Raw genomic sequence first — 12601 nt, 5'->3', positions numbered from 1 at the left:
ACCTCAGTTTTACCACAAAATTAAATCCAAACTTCTAATTTATCATCAGGTAACTTTATATTGTCAGTCATCAGTGGATTAAATACATGAAATGGTCATCTATTATAAAGAGCTCAAAAAGACCTGATGAGGGACAGTATCCAAAATGTCAAAGCTTTTTTTTTTTTTTTTGAGATGGAGTCTCACTCTGTTGCCCAGGCTGGAGTGCAGTGGCGCGATGTCTGCTCACTGCAAGCTCCGCCACCTGGGTTCATGCCATTCTCCTGCCTCGGCCTCCGGAGCAGCTGGGACTACAGGTGCCCGCCACCACGCCCAGCTAATTTTTTGTATTTTTAGTACAGACAGGGTTTCATCATGTTAGCCAGGATAGTCTCGATCTCCTGACTTCGTGATCCGCCTGCCCTGGCTTCCCAAAGTGCTGGGATTACATGCATGAGCTACCACACCCAATCCATGTCAAAGCTTATTTTAGGTACAATTTTCTTTTCTTGTCTCTCTCTTTTTTTTTTTAGACAGTCTCACTCTATTGCCCAGGCTGGAGTGCAGTGGTGCGATCTCAGCTCACAGCAACCCCTGCCTCCCAGTTCAAGTGATTCTCCTGCCTCAGCCTTCCGAGTAGCTGGGATTACAGGTGCCCACCACCATGCCCGGCTAATTTTTGTATTTTTAGTAGAGGGGGTTTCACCATGTTTGCCAGGCTGTTCTTGAACTCTTGACATCAGGTGATCCACCTGCCTCGGACTCCCAAAGTGCTGGGATTACAGGCATGTGCCACTGCACCCAGCCTATTTCCTATTTTTCATATTGTACCTTCTCTTCAGAGGGCTGAGATAAAGATGCTTACCTGCAAATGTTACTTCTACTGCTTCCGGTTTGTTTCTGTAAACAACAAAAAAGGTCCTCAGTTAAGATGACTGTATTGCTGCTTACCTTCAAAGGGAACTGGAAAGGCACCTGAGCTTCACTTAAGATCAGACCATTCTGTATAAATTTTAGGTTACTGCCAATCAGAGTACACAATTCATTTTCTCATGGTCCTGAACCTTTGGACTTGCTTTAAGTAGAAGATAAAAAAGGAAGGTCAGATAAAAAAGGAAGGTCAGCCATAGCTTTTGTTTTTCACCTGCTGTTGAATCTACTGCTTTGGTTGGTGCTCGCTTTCAATTCTGAATTTCCTAACAGCATGCTATATACCACAAAATGCCATCTTTTGGTCAATGCCTTCCCCACAGGACAGTGGTATTAGGAGTAAAACGTTCAGCAGGAAAATGGCTAAGTATAATGTAGAATGGTTTTAATATGCTTAAAGAGAAAGGATGATTTCGGGCCATAAACAAAACGGCAAGTTCTATTCCACTTCAAAACCCGTCTGTAAGCCTTCCTACTCATCTTTCTTTCTTCCTTTACATCACCAAAGTACTTACCACTCACCTTCAAGAAACCCTCTTTAGTTCTACCCTAGTTTTGTCTTGCTTTGTAAATTCCAGCTCGGAACTTAAAATAGACAGTGTAACACAAAATAACACTATGAAATCACTAAGAATAGTCAGGACATCTGCTTTACAACTTTAGCTTTCTCATCACGCTCATGTTTTGGGACAAATACCCTTACACCTTTGCATTCTCCCCTATCATCAATAAAATGGGGGAATAAAAATGAACCTATTTACCTCATGGAACTACTACATATAACACAAGAACAGACCTGAAGTCCAAAGTAGGAAGCAAATGAAGACTATTGCCTTACCAGCTAGCTACCTGTAAACTCAATGATTCCACTTTGTTTTAGGGGCTAGCAAACAAGATGCGCATGTTTTCACATTTATTTTTGTCTAACTTGCTCAAGACCTCTTAATCAAGTACGTATCTTTCCACCATCTCTGCTCCATTACCTGCGAAAGAAACCAAGACTAAGTTGCTCTCCAGGGATGCTGGGAAATAATGGAATATATAACATGGTTTATGAGTGTTAAAAAGCTGATATAGAAGCCAGACAATACCTTTCAAAGAAACTGGCTTCTATGAAGCATGCTAGCCCTGCTGAAAAATCAACCTATACGAATCATACAAAGCTTCACCTTGCTTCTTCAAAGCCCTCTATATGTGACTTAGGAAAAGCGCACTGGGTATCTCTACGAATTGAAGTATCAAGTGGGTTTACGGAGAAGCAGAGAGTTCAGAATAGAAGGAAAAAACTAGATGAAAATTTAAATTGCTTCTGAGCCTTCATTTTGAAACCGTAGCCAGGAAACAAAGGCAACGAGTCCAATACCATTCCTCACCTCTAGAAAACAAGAGCAAAGAACAAAAATATGGAAATGTTAATCATGGACCAACTGAATGAAATATTAAGAGGATGACCAATGGGAGGAAGCATGGAAGCATACTTTCCTGGGGAAGGCTGACTGTGCTGAAGAGTCAGGGAGTTTATAAAAGCCCATTATTACATCACTTAGTAGGTTTTTTTTTAACCTTTAGGTTTTAATTCAGCCAAAGAAGGGCTGAGTTCCTCACTCTCCTACTTTGTCAAAAGACCTGAGAAAAACCAACTATAAATAAATAACCTTTGGGCTCCAAGTCATAAACACTTTGAATCTCTAATTTCAAATTTCTCTAGGCATAAAGTATCCTGAGCACAGATCCTTGTGGGAAAAGTTGCTACGATCGATCTTAAGTGGTTTGCTGTCTGACTTAGCAATATTTGTCAAATCACATTCATTAATATTTTAGTTTACTATTTATGGCTAGAAGAGAGAGAATGGCTGCTGAGGAGAGTATTAGGCCAAAGGAGACTTCATGGGAAGTCTTCTGGGAGTTAGAGGTCCGAGAACTCAGTGCCTTAACGATGAGTTTGCTGAGCGTGAAGTATACCATCACAAGATTGCTTCTCAATTCCAAGACCTGGCGTTTGTTATTTTACTTCTGTGGTTTAAAATTACAAAGGAGCGGGAGTAAGACTGGCCCAGGAAAAGTGTTCCACTAAATAGGCCGCCAGAACTAATAGTTACATTATTTACTGTTCTACCAGCTGCTAAAATTTCAGATGCTGGGGGTGAGAAAAAGTAAGTTATTTAGAATTCAGAATTTATTGGCTATGTGACCACAGGCAATGCTCCTCAAATGTCACCGGGCCTCAGGTTCCTCTTCTACAAAATGGGGACAAAACATCTACCTCCCGGGTTGGTGTGAAGACTGAGATGATATATGTCCAGCAGTACAGCAGTCTCCCCTTATCTGTGGGGGATATGTTCCAAGACACCCAGAGGATAAATAAAAGTGTGGATAGCACTGAACTGTAGCAAAGAAACACCAAGGTCACTTTTTTTACTTAAAGGAATCACTTCATGGGTTCTCTTTGGCATATCCAAATTGCCAGCATCATTACTCCTGTACTTTGGAGCCATTATTAAATAAAATAAGGGTAACTTGAACACAAGCCCTACAATGCTGTGACAGTCAATCTGATAACCCAGACAGCTATTAAGCGACTAACAGAGGGTAGCATACACACTGTAGATATGCTAGACAAAAAGATGATTCATGTCCCGAGCAGGACAGCGCAAGATTTCATTATGCTACTCAGAATGGTGCACAATTTAAAATTTATGGATTGTTTATTTCTGGGATTTTCCATTTAATATTTTCAGACCATGGTTCACTGCTCACTGCAGGTAACTGAAACTGCAGAAAGCAAAACCACAGATAAGGGGGGACTACTGTACAGCAAAGTTTCTCAAACGGTGTCTTGTAAGTTATAGATATGCTGAGGTAATGATCCCCATATCCCTTAGGGCAGGCAGCAGGTGGCAGGATCTCTGAGAGGCTAGACCATTTACCCAAATGTGCCATACAAATACAATCATGTTCTGTGTGCCATACGATAAACAAGGTTAAGAATCACAGTGAAGGATGCCTGCACGGTGCTTACTTAATATGTAGTAGTTACTTATTCAATATCTACCCCCACCCCCAATCCTCAAGAGCCCTGGTTTTCTCAGTTGTAAATGAGATCCACTATCTGTCACAGAAATGAAATGAAACCATGTTAAGGCATATAGCACAGTGCCTAGCTCATAGAAGGTAATCAATAAATTAGTTCTTCTCCTAGGTGGAGTCAGAGATCAGACTCTGAAGCTGTGGTTGGGAGAGGTTTTAGGATTGCGGTAATTCCCTGAATCAGGAATTGGTTAGCAGTACAAGGAAAAACAGAACTCCTGTAAGTGTCAGACTGCTGTAATGTCTGGAATCCTAGAACAAGCCGGCTGGGTAAGTCCTCAGAGTTACTGCCTGGACAACCCAAGACACTAAAACATAATCAATTCATTCAGATAGGTTTTAAGAGCTATTCTTAAAACCCTTTAGAAAAAATTTTCTTCTATCTTTTCTCTAAGGAAGCTTCTAGAATGTCAATGATCAATCCAGAAAGGGCTCCTGGCAACTGTATTATCTCATCTTCTTTTCTCATTAACAACTTTGGGGTTTTTACTCCTGAATGCACCCTAGGATCCAATTCCCCATTTTTTTCCTTTTTCTTTTTTTTTGAGATGGGGTCTCGCTCTGTCACCCAGGCTGGAGTGCAGTGGTGCCACCTCTGCTCACTGCAACCTCCGCCTCCTGGGTTCAAGTGATTCTCCAGCCTCAGCTTCCTGAGTAGCTGGGATTACAGGTGTGCGCCACCACATCTGGCTAATTTTTGTATTTTTAGTAGAGATATGTTTTGTCATGTTGGCCAGGCTGGTCTCAAACTCCTGACCTCAAGTGATCCGCCCTCCTTGGCCTCCCAAAGTGCTGGGATTACAGGCGTGAGCCAGGGTGCCTGGCCCCAATTCCCCATTTGGGCATTTATGTCTCTCTCCTACTTATCCCTTCTTATGTCCTGAATTAGAGGAATTACTGAATTCTGCTCACTATAAAGGTTTCTGAGCATTCTCCTTTAAATCTTCTGTAAGGCTCCCATCATTCTTTTTGAGCAAAGCCTAAAAAAATAGATCATATTAGGTAAGAGGTGGTCCTATTCTCTGCTAAGCCATATCTCAAAATACGGAGAACAGAGACCTAAAAGCTGATTTACTCAATGTCACAAAAATGTCAGCTCCTAAAGAAACAAGGAATCATTCTATCTGGCTTCATTAATTTCTTCAATAAACCAATTTACTGAGTTGACTATATACACAATGAGGATGCTGGGGAAACAAAGATGATTAAAGTGATAGACTCAGCTCTTAAGGAGTTATCAGTTTGGTCCAGCACAGCTCTGGGGCTTCAGGACCAAAGTGGTCCCAAGTAGGCCACAGGACAGGTGGCAGTGTGTAATTAACTACAGTGACCTGTAAAAAGACCAACCAGGTCTTCTTACTGAGTCGGACACAACATTCCATTTCTTCTAAATGCTTAAACAATGTCTTAATTCCAAATCACTCCAAACAGCCTGTCTCTCTGAGGACATATGCAATATATTTGGGAATGAGAACAGAGTATCAGCAAGATTTAATTTATTCCTTTTTCAAATTTCTCTTCCCATCATCCTCGCCCACCCCAACTGGCACTGCTTGCTTACTGAGTTTCACTCCCCCTCATGGAACCACAGCTCCCCGCAATATGCACTGGCTGTGGCACAGAGCCAGCACACACTTAAATCCAACAGCAATTTGCATCTGACAGAATTTCCTCAATTTTGGACTCCAGACTCCAGCTAAGTTGACAGGCCTCGCTTCTCAGTTATGAAACGGTTCTTGGTGTGTACACTAATGAAAGAATTAAATTAATTTGTCTGATTACTTTTGCTTTGAGGGTCTGGGTAAGAATTTCCAAATGAAAAGGTAATGCTGTTGATCAGACCTGTGCATGAGGTTATTTGCAGTGCTGGGCATAGCTTTTAAGTCAATCACATTCTCTTAGTTTGTGGGCTGCTGGGAAGACAATTTACCAATAATTATTATTTTGTGACAATCTATGAGTTGTTTCAATAAGCCACTTCCCAGAAGTGTGTAGGAAAAAATTAAAAAGCAATCTGTTTGGAATGAACCTTAGGCTTTGTCAAACTGCCTCCAAATTAAAAGGTTATCATGATCAAATGTATTCTTAAACAGTTTAGATGACAACACTGCTTTACCCAAAAGAAAGCTGATACTTTTAGTAGGAGGCCACTGGTGAGAAGATCCAGCAGGATGATCTGAGAGGAATCATTAAAAAAAAAAAAAATCAACTTCAAATGGAAAATTAATGCAACTATATTCTGAAGTATATGCCACAGAACTATTTTTAAGACCATCTCATGCTTTCATTTTCAGAAGCTGGAACAGTGCTAATAGAACTTTGCAATAATGGAAACGTTCCATGTCTGTGCTAAATACAACAGCTACCAGTCACATGTGGCAAATGAGCACCAGAAATGTGGCTAGTGTGACCGAGGAACTCAATTTTATTTCAACTTAATTTTTACTTAAATTTAGCCAGCCACTTTGTATGGCTATCTTATTGGACATCACAGAGATGGAAGATGCACTCTGGAAAAGGCTGCTCCGAACTGTAATTTCCCCCATCGGTTTATTCTGAGAAGTGCAAAAAGTAGGGTGGAGCTGACCTCTCCTAGCAGGTTCCCACACCAGCAAAGCTTTTCAAATCTCCAGGGTTTCTCCTCCAAATTACTCCCTTTAATGTCTTTCTCTGATCTCCACCCCAACACCTTTCACCCCTTAGCACCTCCCTAACTTGGCTAATAGGCTCTCAGAGAGGCCCCTTTTTTTCTGTTGCTGCCTGGGCTGAGCACTGGTAGAATCCCATACATGTTTATGATAACCACACTAGGCAAACTCTGCTGGAAGTTCTGGAATAGGCATGCACCTTGCCTTACCTTACTGGAATGTCTGATAATTTACACTTGCTTCATTCGGGCTTCTACTGGGTGATATATCTGTAATCCCAGGAGAGCCCTGCCTACCAGGCACAATATCATGGTCTCTTTTTTTTTTAAAGATTTTCAAAGTTTCAAATTTTCAGCAGAATGTTTTGAGCCTGCTTATTGAAAACCACATCTCAAAGGGGGAGATGAGCCAGAATAAAAGCCTAGATTTATACACACACACACCCGCACATGTGCACAAGCATACACACCAGTGCACCCCCTATACAGCTTCCCTACAATGCATATCTTTGTAAAAAATGTCCTGAGGAAAGGAGCAGTGCTGTAATCCCAGCACTTTGGGAGGCCGAGGCGGGCGGGTCACTTGAGGCCAGGAGTTTGAGACCAGCCTGGCCAACATGGTGAAACCCCATCTCTACTAAAAATACAAATATTAGCCAGGTGTGGTGGCACGTGCTTGTAATCCCAGCTACTTGGGAGGCCGAGACATGAGACTCACTTGAGCCTGGGAGGGCGAGGTTGCAGTGAGCAGAGATCGCGCCACTGCATTCCAGCCAGTGAGAGACTCTGTCTCGGAAAAAAAAAAAAAAGTCCTGGAAGTTCTAACTTATGTCTTCCAGACTTGAGGGCCTATTTAATCCCTCCGAAATGGTTAGCTTCTCTTTTTAAGAATAATTTTCTAAAAGAGAAAGAAAGAACTGAAGTTCCGAATAATGGGCCACATTTTGGAATCACAAGTCATGAATACACAAATAGATGAGAATGGACTCCTATGTTAAAAGACATGCCTCTACTTGAAAATACACAGCCATTTATCTTGTAGATCAGCTTATAACCGCCCAGGTCTCATTCTTTGCTAGTCTGGACCTGAGAATGCATTAAGATCAGTTATGAAAATGCAGAAGTTAATTCAACTTCCTCCTATGTGTTACACTGCTCAGAAAAAAGTATACAGCAATCACCCAAAATAAGACTCTGGGCTGATTCATTTGAATATTTAAAATGCAAAGAAACTGGTAAGAGAGGCTAAGACAAGAAAGAAGTAAGTCAGCCTCAAATATAACCAACTGCAGCCCCTGGCAGGAAACAGTACTGCTCACTACACGTATTATTTCAAGGAAAGTAGTGCTTTGTTTTACAGATAAAATCTGTGGCCTTATAAAGGAGACAGGACATACTATACATTCAATTTAAATGGCAGTTAATACTTTCTAATGCCTCCAAGCCACAAGTACATTATGACCACTTAAAAATTCCCCTCTACCAATCTTCTCCCATCTGTGGATCTGCAAGCACTTTCCTATTACTAGTTCCCAGTTCACCAGAAACGGTCTGCACTTATTAACTGTGAAACCCAGATGTGAAGCCCCATGCTCATAGATAGGGAAATGAGGCAAAGGGACTGGCCACAGGCCACCAAAAATTAGAACCCCAAATCCTTAGCTCATGTTTTAAATATTATACTAGAAAAGCAAAGCAGCTTTGGAGGAGGAGGTTGTCTTCTACTGATTCTTGTGTTTGGCAGAGAGGCTGCCTTGGAAAGATGCCCTAAGCCCATCTTTTAAAAAGTCCAATCGTAAAGACAGGTTATCTAAGAACTTTATAGATTCTGGAGTCTTTGAAGTGTGTAACTGGGCCAGGGCTACCACAGAAGAAATCACAGACCTAGGGTCTTGATGTAAGAATTTACAGGATAACCAGATAAAGGCTAGTGGGTGAGGAGAGACTATTAGAACCTCAAAGGAGAGATAAGGAAGGGGTGTGGAGCGAGGGACAATTGGCTTTGCTTTAAAAATATGTAACAAAATGGCCCAGTGTCTCTCACAGAAGGGTTCGGGGAAGGGAAACCAGAGATCGCGTTTTTCCGGCTCTAAGACTGGGTCGGCTTTTAGTCTTCTCTTCTGCTCCTTTTAAAGGAGATGGGGGTGGGGAACGAGAATGCTGGTGGCGATGTGGGCCTGCATCTCCTTCCCTCCTCCAGTCCTGGGAATTCCTGAAAACTCCTTCCAACCCAATTCCAAACAGGCTCTCTCTGGGTTCAGAACAATGCCGGGGAATTTCACGCAAGGAAAGGGTCCCCTTCTCGCCCCACCGGGCAGGGGGCTACTCCGGCGCGAGTTCCGGCTCCAGCGTCCCCCACGTCCCACAGGTCTCCTGCCCTTTGGCACGCACAGCCCTCACCACTCGCTGCTTCCGCATCCCTCCTCTGAGCCTCTCCCCACGCATCTCTGCCCCTCGCCCGGCCGCGCCCAATCGCCTCCCACGTCTACCCCGCTGGGGCAGCCCCTACACCCTGCCAGGCACCCCATTTCTCTCCTCCAGGTCTGGGGGACTGGACAACATTGGGGATTAGCTGGGGTCAACTCTTGCTTCCCCCGCCACCCCCGGCCCCGGGCGCGCGCTCACCCGGCGGCCGCGTTCTCGAACTTGAGCGCGAGCGTCTCCTCGATGATGCGGTTGTTCACCTCCAGCAGGATCATGGCGGCGGCTGCCCCGAGCAGGGGAAGGAGAAACAAGGGCCGGTGAGGGTGGGTAAGGGAGGCAAGGACGGAGGGAGCGGCCCTGCTGCCCCCTGAGTGGGGCTGGGTGGGGTAGGAGGTTAGGGGAGGAGGGGAGAGGGGCCGGGGTGGAGGGAAGGGTAAGACGAACGCGCTGGCCCACGCACGCAGACTGTGGAGACACCCACCCACCCAACCGACCTGGCCCCCGAAGCCTGAACCCGCCTGCCGAGCCGCCGCCGCCGCCGCCACTGCCGCTTCACCGACAAGCCCGGTCCCCGCCCAGCCCCCGGCTCTAGCCGGCCACTTCCGCTCTCACACCCACTTCCGCTCGCCGCCTGGACGCGCGGCCCCGCGGCGCCATTTCCGCTTCAACCCCTCGTGAACGCGAGCGCAGGCGCGCCGGAGGAAACGGAGGCTGCGCTTGCGTATGTGTGATGCCGCCGCCCCACCGTCTACTTTCCCACCGACCCCCCTTACGTCTACCGCCTACCAGTGCGTCCCCCGCGGAGCTGTCATTCCCCGAGGCTTTCCTGACTGTTCAGCTTCTCTCTCCCGCTTGTCCCAGAGATCCAACTCCATTCTTCCGGTCTTGTCATTTCAGAGACCTCGCAAGAAGCTCGCCCTTGTCGTCTCCCAGCCGGCTTCTTAGCTCCCAGCTTGTTTGATGGGGGTGCCTCTTTTTCTTTCCAGGTATAACTGTCCAGCGACACCATCACGCATTCATTTCTCCAACAAACATTTTCATGGGCTCTTGCTCTGCACTGGGGATGTAGTGGTAAATGAAATGGACGAGGCCCTGCCCTCGTGGAACTTACAGTCTGGCAAAGGAAACAGACAATAAAATTCTCAATTGTCTAAGGAGGCAGAGATGCATGGGGAGAGGATCAGAATAGGGATGTGGAAGCAGCGAGTGGTCAGGAGTGTGCGTGCCAAAAGGCAGGAGACCTGTGGGACGTGGGGGCAGCTGGGGCCGGAACTTGCGCTGGAGGAACACCCCTTGCCTGCTGGGGCGAGAAGAGGACCCTTTCCTTGCGTGAAATTCCCCATATTGTTAAAAGGACAATTAAAGAAATGAATGAGAGGTCACCTGGGTGAATAGGCAACTTAGATGGGCCTCCCTGTGTTCCTGTCATGCCTCCAATTCTGCGTCCAGGTGTCCGGAACACATTTTTTTCTGCCTTTGAAACCTTCCAGTACCTCTGGCAGAGATATACCATACCCTCCTTGTTACCTGCGTGCAGAATCTTAACTCATCGTTGTGCTACATCTGCACCTTCTGCCTTTGTGCCTTGTTTTGTGTTTTCCCTCCTCCGGGGAGAATATAACAAACTTAGCTGAATCCGTTCTACATACAAGGAAATAATTTATTTTCTGCTATGTGTTTGGGGATGGGGATAAAAAAATGAACAAGAAACTAGCTCCTATCATTAAGGCACAGATAGCCCTTTGAAACATTACTTAACGGGCTATGGATAAGCTTCAGGATATTGCTGATCCCCTAAAATTATACGCTAACTTAAATTTTTTTTTTTTTGAGACAGAGTCTTGCACTCTTGCCCAGGCTGGAGTGCAATGGCATGATCTCGGCTCACTGCAACCTCTGCCTCCCCGGTTCAAGCGATTCTCCTGCCTCAGCCTCCCAAATAGCTGGGATTAAAGGTGCCTGCCACCACGCCCGTTTAATGTTTTGTATTTTTAGTAGAGACGGGGTTTCACTATGTTGGTCAGGCTGGTCTCGAACTCCTGACATCATGATCCTCCCGCCTCGGCCTCCCAAAGTGCTGGGATTACAGGCGTGAGCCACCATGCCCGGCCTTTTTTTTTTTTTTTTTTTTTTTAATTTGAGATGGTGTCTCACTCTTGTCACCCAAGCTGGAGTGACGTTGCTATCTCTGCTCACTGCCCGCCTCCCGAGCTCAGGTGATCCTCCTGCCTCGGCCTGCCGAATAGCTGGGACTATAGACACGCACCACCAAGCTGGGCTAATTTCTGTATATTTTGTAGAGACGGGGTTTGGCCATATTGGGCAGGCTGGTGTCAAACTCCTGGGTTCAAGTGATCCACCTGCCTTAGCCTCCTAAAGTGCTGGGATTACAGGCATGAGCCACCGTGCCCGACCGATATGCTAACTTTGTAACATTAATGACTATTGAACTAAAATAATGTTTATAAATTGTTTAAAATATGTATGCTTATAATACTAAAAGGCTTGTAATGAAAAAAGCAGTTCCCTGTCCTACTCTTTGGAGGCATTATGCTCAACTCTTTCACAAATTCATCCTGATATTTACCTTCATAATTCCCTTTCTTTCTTTCTTTCTTTCTTTCTTTCTTTCTTTCTTTCTCTCTCTCTCTCTCTCTTTTTCTTTCTTTCTTTCTGACAGAGTTTCACTTTGTTACTTAGGCTGGAGTGCAGTGGCACACTCTTGGCTCACTGAAGCCCCGATTTCCCCGGGCCCAAGCAATCCTCCGGCCTCAGACCCCAACTAGCTGGGACTACAGGTGGCCACCAATATGCCCAGCTAATTTTTGTATTTTTAGTAGAAACAGGATTTCACCGTGTCGCTTCGGCTGGCCTCGAACCCCTGAACTCAAGCGATCTGCCTGCCTTAACCTCCTAAAGTGCTAGGATTACAAGTGTGAGTCACCGTGCCCGGCCTACCTTCATGTTTCTAAGTAAATGTTTATACCATTATTTTTTGGTTTGTGAATTTTTAGCATTATGTGTTGACTTCCTGACACGATAGGTAAGAACTTGACTCTATCACTTCTGCTTCCCACCATATATAGCTGCGTAATAACTTTTGGTAAAACCAATAATCTGCACCTAGCTGTATTAAAATTATTATGTATGCAAATATTGTTTACTGATGAGCCAAGAAATGCACTACAATCATGACTTCTAGTTTACATGGCCCTTCATTTTTCTTAGGGTTAATTATTGCCTTTTTTCTCTCATCTGTCTGATTTTCTGTAAGTAGTATTTACAGTTGGTTTTTCCCCTCAAATGCTCTAAGACTATCAAAAAGTCTAGCAATAATGTTTTCCATATACTCAATATATAAGTTCCACTTTTTCTTTGGAGTTTTTGTCCCAGAGCCTTCCTTCCTCTTATTTCAATCTGGACTGGCTGCTCGCTAGACTTGCTGTACAGTTGTCATTCTGGAATTTTCCTTCATTGCTGTTCTGGGGTGGTTTTGCCCATTTCCTGGATCCCATGTCTTCCTCTTGGTTTACT

At 44.6% G+C, this 12601-nt stretch overlaps 2 protein-coding genes across 2 annotated transcripts in view; one reads left to right on the top strand and one right to left on the bottom strand.

The window, feature by feature from the left end:
- ARPC2 (actin related protein 2/3 complex subunit 2) overlaps nt 1–10928 on the bottom strand; it is a 36844-nt gene extending 25916 nt beyond the window's left edge. The window contains exons 1-3 of the mRNA XM_003818606.5: nt 9562–10928; nt 9269–9350; nt 845–879 (exon numbers count right to left, since the gene is read on the bottom strand). Of these exons, the coding sequence (XP_003818654.1) occupies nt 845–879; nt 9269–9342 (109 nt within the window). The 5' untranslated portion in view covers nt 9343–9350; nt 9562–10928. The remainder of the gene's footprint in view (nt 1–844; nt 880–9268; nt 9351–9561) is intronic.
- The window catches only part of CXCR1 (C-X-C motif chemokine receptor 1), a 60139-nt gene that overhangs the window by 1964 nt on the left and 45574 nt on the right, over nt 1–12601 (top strand). The gene's annotated exons all lie outside the window — the stretch shown is intronic.

This window comes from Pan paniscus, chromosome 13, assembly GCF_029289425.2.
Source record: "Pan paniscus chromosome 13, NHGRI_mPanPan1-v2.0_pri, whole genome shotgun sequence".
NCBI classification, from domain to species: domain Eukaryota; kingdom Metazoa; phylum Chordata; class Mammalia; order Primates; family Hominidae; genus Pan; species Pan paniscus.
The sequence above is the reverse complement of the archived record's forward strand: the minus strand, read 5'-3'. Positions and strand labels throughout refer to the sequence as shown.